At 48.1% G+C, this 19,642-nt stretch overlaps 1 protein-coding gene across 1 annotated transcript in view; it reads right to left on the reverse strand.

Annotated features, from left to right (window-relative positions):
• The window catches only part of MYO1D (myosin ID), a 169,369-nt gene that overhangs the window by 129,664 nt on the left and 20,063 nt on the right, over window positions 1–19,642 (reverse strand). Inside the window, exons 2-3 of the mRNA XM_066566705.1 lie at window positions 1,695–1,903; window positions 440–533 (exon numbers count right to left, since the gene is read on the reverse strand). Of these exons, the coding sequence (XP_066422802.1) occupies window positions 440–533; window positions 1,695–1,903 (303 nt within the window). The remainder of the gene's footprint in view (window positions 1–439; window positions 534–1,694; window positions 1,904–19,642) is intronic.

A 19,642-nucleotide genomic window follows, 5' to 3' on the forward strand; every position in this document is an offset into this window, starting at 1 on the left:
TACTCCAGGACAGAGAGGGACATTTTGCAATTCAGAATCATGTGAGCCTGGAAGGTCATGGAATACAGTCCTTGCATTCCACATGGTGCTCTAGCCCACCCAAATTTCAGGCAATTTGCCCCAGAAAAAGTGATTTAGAATCATTTAGGTTGGCAAAGACCCCCAAGATCATTGAGTCCTGCCATTAGATGGCTGATATTGGCTGGATAGTATTTCTAGATGCTGTTTTGATTTTGAAAGTTTGAACTTTCAAAATAAACTTTTTCAAATGTGATTTCAGCAATCACACAGCAAAATTCCCAGAGTAAAAGCAGTACCTGAAAAAGTTAAGTATAAATCAGCACGTACAAGAGACCATCTGATAACATGGTGCTACTCAGCCCACAGAAAGAGCTCTTCAAGCAGGAGAATTTCCCTTCTTTTCCAGCCCAGGCCTTACCTCTCCACCTCAGCCCTCTGCCCGGGGTTGGTGATGGCTGCTATGTACTGCATTATGTATTTACTGGCCTCAGTTTTCCCAGCCCCGCTTTCACCTGGGGGCAGAAACACCACGGTGACCAAACAGATGAAAAAAAAGCAAAACAAATCATTGGACAGAAGACCTCAATTCTACCCCAACAGTGCCTGGGTGGTTTGGTTTTTTTTTCTTTTTAAAGCAATCTTTGTGTGCACTTGGGACGTTTTCTAAACACAGCCATAACCCTGCCTGGCTGCTGCTGCTGCTGGGCTGACTTTGAGCAATTGTGCTGTGAGATTCCACAGGTCGGGAAAAGGGCTGGCACACAGAGGATCAAAGGAATATTGTTAGAGGAGAAAGCCTGGCCTGCAGCAGCACAAGGGGCCACTGTTCAGCACCCCAGCCCGGGGCTCTCTCCTTTCAGAGCTGCCTGAGCACGGGGACATCAAGGAAAAGAAGTGCCAGGATCCAGCCAGGGATCACTCTGGTACCAGCCCTGCTCCCACTGCTGCCTTTCCAGCCAGGACAGTGACAAAAACCAGCAGCTCCTGAGGAGAGACCAGCCCAGCCCTGCTGATCCTGGTTCTGTTGATCCCGGTTCTGTTGATCCCGGTTCTGCTGATCCCAGCCCTGTTGATCCGGTTCTGCTGATCCCGGTTCTGTTGATCCCAGCCCTGCTGATCCCGGTTCTGTTGATCCCAGCCCTGTTGATCCCAGCCCTGCTGATCCCGGTTCTGTTGATCCCGGTTCTGTTGATCCCAGCCCTGCTGATCCCGGTTCTGTTGATCCCAGCCCTGTTGATCCCAGCCCTGCTGATCCCAGCCCTGTTGATCCGGTTCTGTTGATCCCAGCCCTGCTGATCCCAGCCCTGCTGATCCCGGTTTTGTTAATCCCGGTTCTGCTGATCCCAGCCCTGCTGATCCCGGTTCTGCTGATCCCAGCCCTGCTGATCCCAGCCCTGCTGATCCCAGGTCACTCTCTGGAGCAGACCCAGGGCTCCTGCTCACATTATCCCTCTGCAGGCACAGATCCAGCTCCTGGCTGGCACCAGTTCTTGAATGAGATAAGAAATAATTGTGCCGATCTCCACACACGGATTCAAATGCAAATGAGCAGCTTTAAGCTTAATGAAGTTTCTTTTATAAAACGCTGTCATTAGCCAAACCATTATTCTCCTTCCGCCTGGAATTTCACAGAGATCAGATGCTCATCACCATGCAGAGCCCTCCCAGCCTACCTGAGATGACGATGCAGGTGTCCTTGGATCGTCTCTTCATGGCTTTGTAAGCAGCATCAGCGATGGCAAAGAGGTGCGGAGGCCTCTCGTAGAGCTCCCTGCCCTTGTACTGCTCGATCGTGTCCCGCCCGTAGATGTTCAGGTTCTTGTAAGGATTCATGGAAACCACCACCTCCCCGATAAAGGTGTAAATCCGGCCCTTCTCGAAGCTGCCCAGAGCAGATAAAAGGCAGGAATGAGACAAAAGCAGAGGTTCAGGACCCAATGGAAACAGGACAGGAACACCCTGGGCACTGGCACAGCAGCAGAGACCCGAGGGCACAGGGACAACAACCCAGGGCTGGCTGGGAGTTCCACCACCTCCAAAGGACATTTCTGCCTCTGCTTCACTCCCAGATCCACGAGGTGGAATTTACAGTTTCTCCAACTGACTATGAGAGTCAGAGGACTCTCACATGAGTGTAAGGAGCAAATTTAATCTGCTTCATAAAGAGGATTTACAGGCAGATTCTTGTTTCATATTCTGAGGTTGTCCATGGCCCAACTCAGGCCAGAGGAGCAGAAGTTCTGAAGCCCTCACTGAGAGGTCTGATCACACTTGAAAGTAAACAAAGACAGGAGGGAATTGCAGCCTCTCAGCTCCAGCAATGTCTTTTTTGCACTTTGGTATCATCACTGCTGCTACACCAGAGAGGAAAAATTTCAGTCTGTGTGCAAACAACCCTAAACTACACCATTCCTGTCCCTATCTGGCTCTTTGAGTCTTTCTGCAAACAAGACAGAAAATAACTTGATGTTATTTTTAAAATAATAATAATAATAATAATAATAATAATAATAATAATAATAATAATAATAATAATAATTAGAATATGTTTCCAAACAAATTCCAATTTTATTGAAAGTTACGTATAAGGAGAACTCAGAATAATTCCAGATGAACAGCTGAGGAATTTACGCAGCATTTGTTTGTCAGGAGGAGAAAGGACAGCAGGTTTAGGGATCCACACACACAAACCCTGCATTCCTAGCGCGAATCCCCGTCTGCAGCTGTATTTAATCCTCGGGACGTTAGATGGCACCAGAACCCCTCCACAGAGCCCGCGAGCCTCGAATCCTGACGGACTCCGGCACAAATTCCAGCGTTACTTTATTGAATTTATTACCACCCCCATGTGGTGACAGCCCTGACATTTTCTATTGTTCATTTGAGAATTTTCTGCAGCGTCTTGGCAGCGTCAGTTTTTAGCAGGTGTAATAAAACTCAAGAAATATCATCCAGCAACCAGCATTCCACTTTCTATGAGTGTTGGTTTCTCCCACTCCAGCTTCCTCCTGGAACACTGCACTGGGTAAGACACGAGAATTGCAAAACATCCTCTTGTTCCTACATCACTTTTAACTTAAGGTGTCCTGATATGCATTTCCCAAAATAATAATGAGCTTAAAATGCAAAGATATTTAACATTTTTGAGATAGATGCTGTTTGAAAGGTACCACTAACATTTTAGAAAAGATAAGGCCAACATAATTAGCAATACCAATACCCCTAATTTTAATTTTTTGGGAGATCCTGAACAGGTAGAAGTGCAAAGGGGTCAGACACCAGGCTGGGAGCCCATGAGGGATTGCATACACAGAGGAGAGCCTGAAAAACCAAACCCACACAACAACACTGCTGCTATTAAGGAGATCAAGTCACACTGGGACATCAATATGTAATGGAAACCACAAGGACATCACAATGAGCAGAATCATTCCCACCTCCTGGAGATGGACCCCAGAAAAAGGTGAGTTCCCCTATGGAGAACACTGAGCCTGCTCTCCCAAGCCCCTGCTCAGCAGCACAAACTGTGCCCAAGGCACTGCTGATGCTGAAAATAAAGACCCAGCAGATTGAGGGTGAGGGATTAAGCCCCATGAGCAGCTGGAGGGTTCATGGCCACAGAGAGGGTGAGTGGGGTTGTTTTAGCTGAGAGAAATAAAGAAATAAAGGCCATGCCTGCTGCAGTGCAGTGCCAGGCCACCATCACAGCACCCAATACTCTGACCTCTTCCTCAAGTAATGAATTATGTAAACTTGCATTGCCAGAGCCCAGTTTAGGTTTCCTCCCGTGACAGTTCAGCGTCCCTGAGTGAATCAGAGAATCAGGGAATGTCCTGAGTGGGAAGGGACCCCCAAGGATCATCCAGTCCCACCCCTGGCCTGCCCAGACATCCCAGCAATTCCATCCCTGGTGTCCAAAGGCTGCTGGAGCTCTGTGCCCATTCCCTGGGGAGCCTGGGCAGTGCCAGCAGCCCCTGTCTCTAAGCAGAACCCCCAGATCTGGCCCTGCAGAGCCCCCACTCCAGAGGGGCTCCAGCTGGGATGCTGGCACAGCCTCACATCCTGCCTGCCACTTCCCCACAGCTCAGCTCAGACTGCAGATCCCACACTGGGCCTCCAAGCCAAGTTCTGCAAGGTTTTACTGGGCTCTGAGGAGTTGTGTCTTCTCAGCTCTGTGGCAAAAGGCAGATGGAGATGAGGAGGAAGAAGGATCTGTCTCCAGGCACCTCTCCAGCCTGGCTTTGGGGATACAGACTTTATGAACAAGTGACGTCCCCATTTACATTTCAGTTCATTTCTCTTTCCTTCCTAGCACCAGAGTTAAAATTGCAGAGCTGTGCTCAGATGTTCCCACCAGGAGCTCCAGCTCCTCATCCCTCCTTGCTGATAAAGCCCCTTTCATGCTGAGCAGGGCTCAGCACAGCAGCAGCCCAAGAACAGCAGGGCCTCTTTTCCTGGCTGCAGGGCTCTGGTGGGAGAGCTGGGTTTGCCCTGCCCATGGAGAGCTCAGAAAAGCTTAAGAAAACAACCCACGAGGGCAGTGCAAATGGGGAGCTTTGAGCTGTGTTAAACCCATGATTCCTCTGCAGGGCAAGGTCACAAAACAAGCCCACGAATCCATTTGGTGCTTTTCACAGCCAGCACGGGCATTTTAGTGCTGAGGTGTAACATGTAGAACTGGAGTTTTGTTACTGAAAGCAACAACAGTTCCTTGATTAAAAGAAGTTCCTTAATAAAAGGAACCCCACTCCTGGGGTGACACCCCTGGGTCAAACCTTTTTTTGAATCTCATGGAAGTCACATCAGATCGTGCTACAACAAAACATTTCCCTGCAATAGTTCCATTTGAATCATTTCTGTATCAATGCCATGGAATCATGGAATATCCTGAGTGGGAAGGTGTCCCCAGGGCTCATCCAGTCCCACCCCTGGTCCTGCCCAGACCCCCAACACTCCCACCCTGGGCATCCCTGGCAGCGCTGTCCAAACCCTCCTGGAGCTCTGGGACCATTCCCTGGGCAGTGCCAGCGCCTCTGGGGCAAGAACCTTTCCCTGAGCTCCATCCCAGCTCCCCTGGCACAGCTCCAGCCATTCCCTGGCTCCTGTCCCTGTCACAGGGAGCAGAATCAGAGCTGTCCCCTGGGGAGGAGCTGCAGCCCCAGTGAGTTTCCCCTCAGCCCCCTCTCTGCAGCAGCTCAGCAGCCAAAAAGCAATTCACAGTATTTAAGCCTTGTGGGTTATTTTGAGGAGGAACATCAGCTCTTTCATGAGAAGTTTTTATTACCTCATTAAAACATCAATTGATAATGAGAAAATAAAAACCAATGAGTCACAGAAGATAAATCATTTTAAGGGAGAGAAATTCTTCTCTTGGCTAGAAGTCCACTAGGGCAAGAAAAACACTTTTACTTTGTTTTGTAGTTTTTAGTTTTAGGGAAAGGAGTTGGGAAAAAAAGGATCTTTAAGTCCAGACAAGGTATATTCACATGCAGCTGCTCCTGGAAAATACACTGCAGAAATGGGAATACTGGAGCAGAAATCTCCACCACCAGAGAGCACTCACATTTAGGATTTCCTCCACCTGACAAACACTCCAGTCAAAAATAAGACTGTTCTTACCGAGGAAATGATGCAACTTCAAATGCACTCAGTACAAATAAAGAAAAGTTAGTTGGCAAGACTTGGAACCCACACTCCCAAACAACATCTGCAGGACGGACGGGGCCGTCGCACAAAGAGCCTCCCCGAGCTCAGCACTCCCATCAGACAGGAATTCCTAATTAATCATTGCCGTGTAACTCCCCTGCTCCAGAAGCCAAAGAGCCCTCGGGGGAGCGCAGCTCCTCACTAACCCCCTTTGCCACTCCGTGCCCACCTGTCCAACAGCCCCGGGCCAGAGCAGCTGCTGGAGAAACGCGGCAGGGCACTGCTTGCTGTTCCTTTGGGAGAGCTGAAGGGCAGCTGTTGGTGTTCTGGACCATTTGCTACTGGAAAAAGCCCTTCTCTGGTCTGAACTGCTCCATTCTCAGCGCTGCTCGCAGACTGGCAGCACATCCTGCTTTACAGGCACACCAAAGCTTTACCCTCAGCAGGTGCTGCCTGAAGCTGCTTGGGCTCAGCCCTTGCTGATGCTCCACAGGTCCCCCAGGACAGACCCTGCTCAGTCACTCACAGCACAGACACCCACTGAGCTGGGCTTTCAGTTGGCTGTGCTGCAGTGCCTTAAAGGAAAGGAAATGTTGAGGAAAAGGAAATAATTCAGGACAGAATCCAGAGTGCTACAGCTCCTTCAGCTGTGCTGGGGAGCAAACCTAGCCAGCAGCAAACCTGGTCCCACTGAAGATGAAGAGATCAAAACCGGTGGTTTCAAACTATTCTCTGTTTCCAGCTTATTTGTGAACTCCAAAGCACAAAGTGCAATGCTCAGTATGGGCACACAGCTTTTTCCTCCTCCTCTGTGCATGGGAAGAATGATCCAGGAGCTGCACATCTCTACTAGGTGGAGCAGGGACAATTCCTTTTCCTGTTGTAAACATCCCACATACTTTGGGTTACTCTCCCAAATGGGGTAACAAGCCTCAGTAATTTTTTTCCATTAAATATATACATTAAAAGTCCATGACTGCAGGCTTTGAGTCCATTCTCTTTGCAAACCTGTGGGGAGACCTTTAATTAAAACTTGTGTTCATGAGGAGATGTTTGTGGACAGCCAAGGATGGGCCTTTAGGATGTGTTCAGAAGGAAGGGAATTTAAGCAGGCTTCTGGCAGTGAAACCATACTGACCTGGTTTGTAAGTGCAAGAATTGGTAGCCTGCACTCACCCAAGGGAACAGCCCCAGTGTCCTCGTGCTTTGGGAAGTGAGTGACTCTCCTACAGCAAAGTTCACTCTGTGCCTCAGACACTTGGGCCTTTTCTCTGTGATACCAGGTCTCTACTGAGAGTTCAGTGCTGCTTCAAGACTTTATTTGATGTAAATCTCAAAACAAACTCAGCTGTCAAGCAGGACTTCAAACCTTTGAGTAAATTGTTCATAAACCCTCTCACAGAGAATCAGCCTCCCACAAGAGCACTCAGATAAACAGGATTTGCGTTGGCAGAACTATGGCTAAAATATTCCTGCTGCTCTTGGAAAAACAGACCAAAAAACTGTCCAGTCAGTATAACCTCCCTGCACCAGGAAAATGATCCAAGTCTGTCCTGATCATGAATATGCATGTCTACAATATTCAAAATATGCATGTCTGCAAGGTTCTGATCCACCCTGAGGGCCAGGAAAACTGCAATTAAATTCATGTTGGGTGCAGGTGAGATTTTTGCCTGCAGCTGGCCTGCATGGACTCGGTGCTCAGATGCTGCCAGTTGAACAAAATAGGAAATGCCATTTGGAGCACGTTCTGCACCACTCCTTTCCTGTATGGAGGGAGCAGACAGGGCAGGGTGAGGAATACTCCATTCATCTGCAGCCTCCAGCCAGCTTGGAAATTAGGTTAAAAGAGTTCTTTGTAATTATCTCACTTTTTTCTAAGTAAAATCAGCATACTACAAGTGACCACTGCCACATCTTCCTCAACAAACCAAGGTTTAAGGGAATTGTCTGTAATTTGATGGGGCTGATTCAGCTCCAACCCAGCTGACCCTTGAGTCATCCACAAGCTCTGCAAACCCACTGGGTAAGGTCAGGGGAAGGAAAATGGGAATGGATGCTAAGCCAGCTCTAATGAACACTGAATAAAATCTAAAACTGGGAGATGTAGGAACAAGAATAATAAAATCCCTCTCCTTAAATGTAAAGCACTAACCTTGCACTGAAAAAATGCCAAACCACTAAACACAGGAGTCACTGAACTCTGGTTTCTATTTGCGTCAGACCAGACCGGCCGCGCTCTCCCTGCAGCAGGGGAGCCCTGCACGCTCCTTTTCCAGCTCTGGAGCACAGCAGAAGGCACAAACAGACTTGAGGTGGATAAGGAGTTAAAGGGAAGTTCTTTGAAAGGCCTGCACACAATGCTTTGTGGTTTATTCCAACAGGCACAGGAGGAAGTTGCTGCCGGCACAGGTAGAGGGAAGTAGTTTGCTCTGTGTGTGGGGGGCAGTCAAACACTCCCAGTCTCCACGTGAAAACCAGCCTGGGACATGGTCAAATGTGAGTGCAGAAACCACATAGTGCTGTGGGCAGAACAGTGCCCTGAGTGCTGTCCTGAGGGAGCTTTATCCTGGGATCCCAGATCTAACCAGGAAACAGCAGAACAGGCTTGGGATAGCAGCAAACAAGGGGCTGCCATCTGCCCACAGTCTCTAACTTGTAATCTGCCACATAAAAGCACATAGGCTCTAAAGGGACAGTAAAAAGCAAAAGAAAGCTCAGCAGTCAGGTAGGTTCTCCTCTCTGCTCCCATCACACCCTGAGCCAGCTGCAGCACTGAGCCTGTCATGCAGAGGAACTCAGTTAAATGCATGACACCCACAGAACTACAGAGGAGGAGGAAAAGGTGGAAGTGCTCACCTATAAATACCTGGGGAGATGAGAATCATCCTGCCAGGCAGCTGGAAGAAAATATTAAACAGAACACCACACAGGCCCATACAAAGGGAAAATGGCAATGGAGGACCCTGGCCAACACAGCAAAGCTACAGAGCAGTTCAGTGGTAGCTGCAAGGACCAGGGAGCCCTGCTGGATATGGCTGAGTTTGTTTTATTTATGTATTTAGAAGACTTGGCTTCCTGCACTGACCAACAACTGATCCATCATGTTCCCTTCACTCTGATGTTACAGCACTCAGGTACTTAAACAGGACATTTCACCTTCATTCACCTCCTCTTTCCAAACCCCATGCCCATATTAACTGTAAGCTGCCACATCACAATTATCCCAGCCTTCAGTTTTGGGAATTCAGCTTTGCACATTGGATTGTACCCCCTTGTGTTCAAGGATTTGCTACCTTCAGGCATTTCAGGGGACAGAACTGCAAAAACACCTGCCCAAAAGGCAAACACCAGGGCATTGCCTGGGGATGGACAGATTTGCACCATGAGGAAGATCCTGCCTCATTTCCTCACCTTGGTTCAGTGGGGTGTGAATTCTGCAGCTGTGGCTTTATCCCTGTGGTGTCCAGGCAAGCTGATGCTTCTGAATAACCTTGTGAAGGGCTATAAAATCCTTCAACCCAGCAGAAAGACCCAGAAACATGCAGAAAAACAAAGCCCATGACTGAGCCCCTGTTCCTTGCTCCCAGCTCTCCATTAATTCAAGAAACAACAACACTCACAAATAACATCACCTGAAACTGCATCAGTCCCTGCACTGATGATTTGCAACCTTATTTTCTAAGCCATGTTCTAACACACACCTGGTGAGACACTTTCCCAACTCAGTCCACACTCTGGCTGGACTGGGGAAGGAGTGTTTGCTTTTAAACTCTCTGGTTTAGAGGGGATGGAGGGGAAACCCTGACGGGTATTCAAGCTGTGGAGAAAGGGAGGGACAAGCCATGGGGGGCAGGAGAAGGAGGAATGGATTTGGGTGCTGGGAAGGGCCCTGCATAAAGCCCTGGACAGATTCAGCCCCCTCTCCTCCTGAGCCTTTGGAGTGCTGTTCAATTGTGATAACTACACCTCCTCTCACTCCACAAGCCCAATGCCAAGGTACAGTTCCAGGATTGCACAGGTTTTTATTGGAAATGCCTGGAGACTCCTTCAGCAGTCAGCTGGCTGGGAGCTGCTGATGTTCAGCTGCTTCATTGTTCTGCTGGGAAGGAATATTCTGATTTGTTAAGCTCGTGGCCACTGCTGATCTGTGGATGCTGCTGGAGCCCCTGAATGCAGCATTGTTTGGGACAGGGCTCAGAAAACCCAAGAATCATCTTGCAGCATGAAGATACAGAGCCCCATCTGCCAGCACTCCAAAGGAATGGCTCTGTGCTCTGGTAATGTTACATATAAAATAAAATCAGGTGCCTTATTTATACAAACACAGGCCACACAAAGCAGGCAAAAATAACAATGCAAAACATGCAAATAATGACTCGTGTTTCTGCATCATTAGGGCTTCCTTTGGAGTTGTTGCAGTGATCTGCACCATGGCACCCCAAAGCAAACAGTGACAGTCCTTACACAGCCTGTGTGTCACCTGGCTGTGACACTGGGCTGTGACACTCACTGTGACAGTGGGCTGAGAGTGACACTGGGCTAGGACATGGGGATGTGCCACTGACTGTGCCACTGACTGTGACACCAGACTATGACACTGGGCTGTGACATTGGGCTGTGACACTGACTGTGACACTGGGCTGAGAGTGACACTGGGCTGGGACACCAGACTGTGCCACTGGGCTGGGACACTGGGATGTGCCACTGACTGTGCCACTGACTGTGGCACTGTCCTTCTCCAGGCCCCCAGGCTTTCACAGCACGTGCTGGTGACTCAGCTCCCTGCTCTGCCCACAGGCTGTGCCAGCCAAGGGCTCTGCCACACAAACCACGGAGTCCCCAAGCAGCAGATGAGGACATCCCACCTCCAGCTGCCCATCCTGCCCCTCAGTCAACCATTGCCCTCTGCCACGTCTGCTGCGGGGACAATGAGGGACAGCTGCGAGCTCGGCCACCCCAGATTGCCACCAACTCCTTTCAGACACCAACGGCCTCAGCCAGAGCACGTGGACAAAGAGCCACAAGCAGTGGAGGGGAAAATTAAGTTTGCAAATCACAAAGCAAATCTGTTTCAATAATATGTCCGTGAACTGCTCAGGCTGAAAGGACTTTTCCTGGTGCTCCCTTGAAAGCATGGCTAGTCAGGAAAAGCTTCCCAGTTTGGACATAGATTTGGCTCAGGTTTGTTCTGGGGCTTTCTTTCAAGTATTTCAAGATTGAAAATCTTCACGTCCCTAATGGAGATCTGAACAGAACTGCACCAAAACCCCTCTTCTCCATCTCCCAGTCTCTCCCATCACCAAGAATGGAGCAGGAGGTGCTCTGGAAGACAAAACCTCAGGCTCTTTAAGGGACCAGATCATGCCAGTGTGAAAAGGCCCAGTAAACACACAAGGTTTGTTCTTCCAATTAAAGAGCAACTAATATTCCACAGAGAGTTTGGGTGGGGTCTTTACCTACAACCACGTGCAGTGAGTTCATTAAATTCATGAGCGTGACTGAGCTGGCAGATTCAGTATCAGGATTTTTCTCCCTCTCACCAAAAGTCAACTTCAAAAAGGGAAAAGGAGAAAGAACAACACAGGGAATGGTTCAAACACCCTTGTGGGTATGAAGTGCAGGGCAGAACTGACAAGATAAGCAGATGAATTTGCACAGTGGCCTGAAGTACCTCACTTAACATCCTTTGAATGGAAAAGCAGCTGAGCAGCAGCAGAACTGCTATTTATGCATTCATCATCCACTGCAAAAGGAGTGAATTCCTAAATGGCAACTGTACACAGATAACCCAGGGGAACATTAGCAAGATGGAAAAGGACTTAAAAGGTTTGATTAGTAAAACAGATTACTTGATTTACATGCTGCTTGCTTTATCGGTTTAAATCATCACCGGAAAGATTGGGTTCATTTACTTCCCTTACAGTTGAGATATTTTTTTCTGTCAAAGACAGCTCCTACTCAAAAGCTGAAAGACTATTCAAGTAATAATAATGTGAGACAGCACAAATACCACACAAATCAGAATGAACATGCAGATAACCTGAAGGCATCTTCAATTTATCTGTCACAAGCCAAGCTGGCTTTGACCACACCATCAAATTTTTAATCCTAGCCAGTGGAATTCAGAGCCCTGTGAAATGATCTAAACCAGGATCTTTTGAAGGACAAATCAGCCCAAGGATTCAGGCAGGCTTCTACTTCTGTGACATATCAATTGCCAGATGATAATCATTAGTTAATGACAATCACCAAAAGTCAGATCAGTTTATCAAAGAAGTTGATAGATAGAGCCTTTGGTGAACTTAAGAAATTCTGCTTTGAATGCAAGAATTTGAACCCACAACTCTTATAACCTGCATTTTAGATATTATATAAAATGTAATGCAACAGTCACTAATACATGGCTCTCACACATCCCAGCCCTCAAGGATTGTAGTATTTCATGGATTTTTTATTTAATGTAGCCATGGCTATAAGGTAAAGAAGGGCAGGGTTAGATGGGATATCAGGAGGAAATTCCTCCCTGGCAGGGTGGGCAGGCCCTGGCACAGGGTGCCCAGAGCAGCTGGGGCTGCCCCTGGATCCCTGGCAGTGCCCAAGGCCAGGCTGGGCAGGGTTTGGAGCAGCCTGGGACAGTGGAAGGTGTCCCTGCCATGGCAGGGGTGAAACTGGATGGGTTTAAGGTCCCTTCCAGCCCAAACCATCCTGTGATTCCATGATTCCTTATTTTATATATATATATATATATATATATATATATATATATATATATGTATATAATTAACTTTAAAGTTTTACATTTACACAAGGCTCCTGCTAAAAACTATTGCCCACAGTCTTCTGACTGAATCTGAGGAATAAAATGGTCACTTAGACAATCCAGTCAGAAAATGCATTTACAGCTTTGGATCCAATGGCATGGCCTGATGGACCTGCAGATAAGGACAGGGTTCAAGTGTTTCAGTCACGGCACTTTCATGCAGTGCCAATAAAATTACTACAAATCCTGGTTTTGTCAAAAGGAGAGTGGAATGTATTTATGAAATGACTCTTTTCCTCCTAAATATATTCAAGAGAGGCTTACAGGAAAAGAAATAAGGCTCAGTTATTTCCTGTTCACATCTCTATCCTTTGAGCAGGAGAACAAAGGAATTTGACACTTCATATCTACACTCATCCTAAACACCATTCCTTGGCCTTTAGCTGGGCACAGAGTGGCACTGACAGTTAAGGAAATGCCCCTACATATAGAAAACCAGCAGCTTTGATAAGCTGCACAGGTCATTATGCTGATAAGGACAGTTGCTATCACCTTATCTACACTTCTTTCAAAGTCCCAGGTCAGAGGGGGTAAAACTCAGCTAATTGTCCCTCCTCTCTCATGCAAGCAGGAGTCTCTTTTGAAGGTATTTGCTTGAGGAGTGAAAAGTCTGCCTCAGTCCTAAAATAATCACAGTTCAGCAGTGGAAATGCCAACAGTTCCAGGAAATGGGCCATGCAAAAACCCTCCAAAACTGTCCAGTAACCTGAGACAAGAAAAATCCTTCCCTTAGTCCAGATCTGTTGATGTAACCTCAAGCAAGACAGACCAGGGATCCAAAACAGTTTAACACCACTTGCAGAGGACTCTGGAATATCTCATCTGGGCTGTGGCTCATCCGGTTCTGGAGAGGAGAACAACAGATCCTCACTGGCCAAGGATGAAGGAACCCTGCACGGCCTCTGCAAGCACTGAGTGGAAGCCCCAGAGCCAGGGTCAGCCTGTCCACATAAGAACCCCCTGTGCACCCAGCCAGCAAGGAGAGCTCACCACCATCTCCCCTCTCCCACCCAGTGCTGCTTCACCAGTCTTAGGCCTTAAATTCTTTCTCCTTCCCCTTTTTGGTGGGGGTATGGGGAGGGAGCAGAAGTAGGGAGAAAAGGAAGGCTGGGGGAAAGGAGATAACAGAGCCAGTGTAATTCCAATAGCTCAGGTTTGGGGGTTTGCTTCCACTTTTAGTTAATTAATTCAGACTTGATTTGCTGTCCTCCACAAACCACTTGTAACTGTACATCCCATTAACCATCTCCATTTCTTCTCATTTCTCTTGTATTAAATACAGAGACACAAACCTGTTCATAGTTATTATAACAAAACCTGCATTTATCTTATGAAGTCATGCCATCATTTCCTTTGCTTTTTTGACTGCATCTCCTCCTACAGCACCCAGGCACCTCCCGCAGCTCCTGAGCTGGTGCCTGGTGTCACAGAGCTCCTGCGGTGTCCTCTCATCACCCCCGCGCTGATCCGCTGATCCGTGACCCTGCCATTCACAGCCCATTACTCGGCTGGAAATGAATGGCTCAGCGTTCTGGATAATTGGGTTGTATCCGCTGGGATCCGGCATCTTCGGCAGGGGCACCACGTCCCCCGCCGGGCACCGCTGATGGATGGTGTGAACCTTGTTTTTCCAAAACACGATTCCTGCCTCAGCTCCGTGAGCACAAGCCCGGTGTCCTCAGCAGCCCCTGCCCAGCACCTGCAGCAACCCTGGACAGGGATCTGCTGGGGAGTTCTGTTCACGGTCCCAGAGCTCTCAACACCCCCAGGGTGCCTGTGCAGGCCGGGTTCCATCTCTTCCATGAGCAGCCCTGCAGGCCAAAGCTGCTTTGCCAAACAACTGCCAGGACCCTGCACTCCCCCCTGCCAGCCCTGCCCCAGCTCACCAGGCACAGCCCTTCCCTGGGGTACCTGCATTCAGGCAGATGAAGTTTTGGGGTGATTTATCAACTGCACTGAGACTGGATAAAGAGATTTTAACACCACTAACTCCTGTATGGTGCCCATACTGCAGAAGTGGGGATCACCTCCTGACAGATCCCTGCAGCTTCTTCCCCATGGCTCCCACTCAAGGAATGTGATGGGAAAAGGCCAAAACCTCTCTGCACAGAGCCCCCTCAGCTCTGGAGCTCCACAGGCTGGGGAAGCAGCTCCCACCAGGAAGCAGCATGAGCACATTCTCCACCCTGGGCTGCTGTGCCCTGCCAGGACCCAGCCGCCTCTGAATGGAGCTCATGTGCACCTTTATCAGTGCTGTGGTTAATCTGCAACCAGATCATCCCTCCAGGGCAGCTGAGGATTACATTTACAGGAAATAAAACAGATATCACTACAACTAAACATTAACTCGCTGCTGCTGGACTATCTTGTTTTAAGCCCCTCACCTTCCTCAATAAATCAGGAAAGAAGAGGATGCTGACACCCAGGTGTTACTGAGAATCTAAAGCACCATTTAATTTCCAAACACACACAGCATAAACCATCAGCTCCATGAACCAGGGGGAGCTGCAGAAATCTGAGATCCTTTTTGATCAGTTATTGCCTCCTCACATAAACCATCACCTCCATGAACCAGGAGGACCTGAAGAAATCTGGGTTCTTTTTTGATCAGTTATTTCCTCCTCACATACTGATCATGGCTTCCAAACAGGGCAGGACTCGTATCCCTGGTTTAACTGGGTGGGTTCAGATTGTTCTGCTCCTGATCACCTGTTTGAACCCTGTTTCCAAAGAGACCTGGGAGAACAGGTACCTAGATGCTCTGGTATGAGCAACAAGGTGACACTGCCCTGGCTGTGCAACATTTGTGTCTCCAAAGGTATCAGGCAGTCCTTCCTTCTGTTCCCTGCATAGGGAACCCCCCAGAGCTGGGACAGCAGTTCACAAAGCTGAGACACGAGCCAGCACACAGCCTCTGGCACGTGCAGAACCTGCACCGAGTGCAGGACTGCTTATTTAAACACAGCCTCCTGCTGCACCTCCCCCACGGCATCGATTGTTTGGAAATGTGTAATTACAAGGCAAAGGGCACGTGGGAGGTGTTCAGCACAGGCTGCTCAGATAGAAGCAGCATGTAACAAAACAAAGGGATCAGGATTTTAAAAGCTTCCAAACTACAGCACCACATAGGCCAAGCAGTGGGGCCCATTTTCAAATTACAGCTTGTTGGGTGACAATTACATCAACAGCACTGCAATTACTGAGGCTGGGATCGTCCCAGTTTGATCAGAACAGCAGTGTGCTCTGCAGCCCAGTGTTATTACACAGGTTCTGCAACTGGAAAAGCGACCTCAAGAAAGAATCCAAAATTCACAAGGGACCAACGCCTCACAGTCAAGCTGAAAGGGCTGTCAAAACATCTACCCAGCCTAAAGAACCGTTATTAAAGCAATGGTATCAACCCAGTAACCTACATTAGCACATTGGAGCCCTTTACAAGCCATTGCTCATTCATAATAGCACTTTTATTGCTGCTTCTTGAACCCTGAATTGGTTCGTGGCCCCCTCTCTCTCACATTGTGCCCAAGCTCAATTAAAAGGAAAAGAAAAAACAAAAAGAGGGAAAATGGTGGGAGACAATTGTCTTCACACCACAGCTGAGAGCAATGAGGAGAGAAGTCCAGCTAGGCCAGGATTTCAGCCCCTGTCAGGCAGAATTTGGGCAGCTGTCTGTGCTGGTGCTCCCACCATGAACCCATGGTTTGTACCCACCCCAGCAGAGGGAACAGGCACGGGAAGGGCAGTTTGGGAGCACCAGGACAGGTTATTTATCAGCTGTGACACAGGGCTGGCCAGGCCAGCAAGAGGCATTTCTGGCAGCACCACTGGCTCTGGGATCAAGGTATTATTTCAGCTATTGAGGGATCATTCAGAGGCATCCAAACAGAGAGGTCTGAAGAGCAGCAGGACACAAGGTGCTGGCACTCCCAGGCAGAGCTGCAATTACAGCAGTGCCTCCCTCACAGCTGGCACTCACAGAATCACAGCAAAAACTAGGACGTTAAGAGCACAAGCATTCTGTGCAGATCTGAAAGAAATGAAGAGAATAAAAACAGCTGTCAACCAGATTCAGTGACTTGTGACTGCAAAACCCTACAGCAGAAAGACCTGCACCTTCCTCCACTGCAAAACAAGTGTCAGGCTGGTACCTTCAGTAAACAGATGGGACTTGGAAAATTAACCCCTCTGCCACTTTGGCCAAGGTGGTCTGTCAGCAGGCACTGGCTTGGTTCATCCCTTCAGTACCTGATAAATCAGTAGTAAATACATGACAAGTATTTAGACCACATCACACTAATCTGAGCTTCCCCAAGATGAGAGCTGATGCCACATCCCAGAGTCATAAAAGCTTTAGACAGGAAAAAGACTTTAAAGCAAGTAAATTGCTGCACTGCTGGTAACATCCCCTGCTTTGTCTTAGGACTGAGAGGCTTCAAACGCTCCCTCAGGTATTGAACAGGAATGCAGGACTGTTCTTAGCTGTTAGGACAGAGGCATCTTTGTGCCAGAGCATCCCCCAGGATTGCTCCTGCCAGGAGAGCCAGGGAGGAAGGAACAGGAGCAGGAGCTGCAGGGAGGGCAGCACTGAGCCCCAGGACCATCCCTGTTCATGGATGTGGATGCTGGAGAGCTCAGAGGAAACCACAGTTTATGCTCAACACAGTAGTGAAACACCACGAGAACAGTGCATCTAAATCATAAAATGGCACAAGAGGAGGAAAGGGAAGTGAGTTTCCAAAACAGGATTAGACTCCAAAGTGAAACTCAGAGTTGCACTGACAAGCACAGGCCAAAGCTCCTGATAAAATCAAGCTCCTGCCAAGCTCTGGTGTCCCAGAGTTCCACGTTTGAGGGAGAGGGACAGAATGACCCAACAGGGACCTGCCTCCTCCAGAGCCCGAGCAGGGCACCATTCCTGTGTCCCTGTGCTCAGGGGGGCCCTGCTCTGCCCCACACAGCTCCTCAGCCCAAGAGCTGCTGCTGCTGCTGCTGCTGCCACCTCTGAGAGCAGCCCAGTTTGGAGTACTGGTTGTGTGAACTCTTGGGTGACACGCAAGAAGGCAATTTACTATCAGAAAACAAACACTGAAAATTCTGATTCTATCTCAGCTTTCCCCCTCCACAATAATATCCAATAGCCCAAGGATTCCCTAAATGGAAATGCAACTAATACAAGGCTTAAAGGTCATCTCAAAGGAAAGCTGTGTGTGACAGAACATGGCCTGTCAACCCCACACACATTATTCCTGACTGCCTCCACTGACTCCATCTAGGGCAAAGGAAAAAAAATCCAAGGAAAATGAAGTAGCTGGTTAAAGGGAATTTAAGGAGGTTCCTAATAATTCTTTTCAATATCAGGAAAACAGATTTAAAAACACCTCAGCTGTGGCTGCTGTGCCAGCAGAACCAGAGTGCCTGATTCTGTGGGCACAGCTCTGCTCAGATCCAGACAAAAAGGGTGGCAAAGGCCCCCAAAGCCTTCCCCAGGGGCTGCTCTGGGGTCAGCCCTGGCTGTGGCACCCCTTGGAGCACGTCCAGAGAAGAAGAGTTGCATGGGAGCTCCCAGCTGCAGCCACAAAGCCCCTCAGAAAACATGGACAGAGAAGGTTTTGCTGGGTGTTTTCTGATCTGCCTCAGCCACAGGCACCTGCAGGGGAAGAGGATACAGGCACCAAGGAGCCTCTGTGGGCACACCTTACCTGTGCCACTTGGAATGAATGTGCAGCCACAACACAGCCCACAGCCAGCTTCACACTGTTCCCTTGCTGAAACCACTGCTTTGAGGCCAAATAATTATATCTTACATAATGTGGCCACCAGCCAAACTAACAAAAGCTTTCTGAGGAAACAACATGCCTGAAATTAGACTTGCCTTAAGATTTTAAGTAAACTGAATGAACTCTTAAGCCATGGCAGCCTCTGGGCTGTGTCAGACGTGTGTTGTGCCTTCAGAGCCCATTAAAAAGCAAGGAATGGTGTCTGCCAGCTGCTTCTCTGCACCAGGAGCTGTAGCCACCATGTGCAGCCATAAAATGTGACTTGGAAAATTATGTGCAGATGGGCCTACAAGTTTAGCATTTACAAGTTCTCTTGAGAGCCTGCATTTGCTATAGATAAAAGCAAATCACAATCTTTTCACAAATATCCTTGGCTTGAATTACTCAGAAATCTACCTTAGAGTCAACACCAATTCAGCACAAGAGCAGTGAGGAGCTGAAGCACAGACAGGCCAAAAGGAAATCAAACTACTCAGGAAAATGGAATTACATCCTGCCAGACTAACAGCTCGTCTGTGTGCAGAGATTCACTGTCTCAAATCTGTGCTGTTGAGTTTTTTAAAGGCAAACACCAGCTCAGGGTTTTTGGTGGTGTGCAGCTCCTGCCTACTGATGCCTTTGCTTTAGCACAGGGTTGGAGGCAAACAACACCCAGTACCTGCTGCTGGGAAAGAGAGAATTGGTTGAGGAATTAATAACCACATAACCACAGCCAGTGCAGGCCACAGACATCTCAAGCAATAGCAACATGATAGAAACAGCCATTTTTAGTCCTACCTAGCCATTGCAATCTCAAAGAGAGGTTGGAAGTTTTCTAGAGCATATAAAATTTATGTTTGGGTATGTACTTTCTGCCCTGAACAGAGCCTCAGTAAAATAAACAAACTTCCATGAAATTTATGGGTACATCAACAAAACTCGTATTGGCCAGCAAGGAGATTTAAAAAGAAAAACTCCAGCAAACGTCTCAAGTAAAAACTAAATTCCAATTCAAAATATACAGAGAAAAAAGGCTGAGAATTTGGAGCTTTTGAATAAGTAATTCACATATTGAGTGTTAGGAAAATTTTCAGAGTAATCAATCCTTCCTTATCACTGGTTTATCAAGGATCTTTTAAAGGTGGGTTATTGTCTCACTCAATCTAAAACCCAATCTTAATCCAGGGCTCTCCTAAAGAACTCTCTCAGGTGAACCCAGTTACCTATTCACCTTCAGAAAGAAGAATATTTGAAATATTCAGTCTGGCAGGCTGGTACATGAGCTCATCCTGCCCAGGCTCCCCGAGGAGATCTGGGATCATGTGCAGTGCCAGCTCCTGAGGGCTGGAAAGACAAACCTGACCCTCAGCTGTGGCTGTCCCCAAGGCACTGCACA

This window comes from Molothrus aeneus, chromosome 28 (genome assembly GCF_037042795.1).
Source record: "Molothrus aeneus isolate 106 chromosome 28, BPBGC_Maene_1.0, whole genome shotgun sequence".
Lineage (NCBI taxonomy): Eukaryota > Metazoa > Chordata > Aves > Passeriformes > Icteridae > Molothrus > Molothrus aeneus.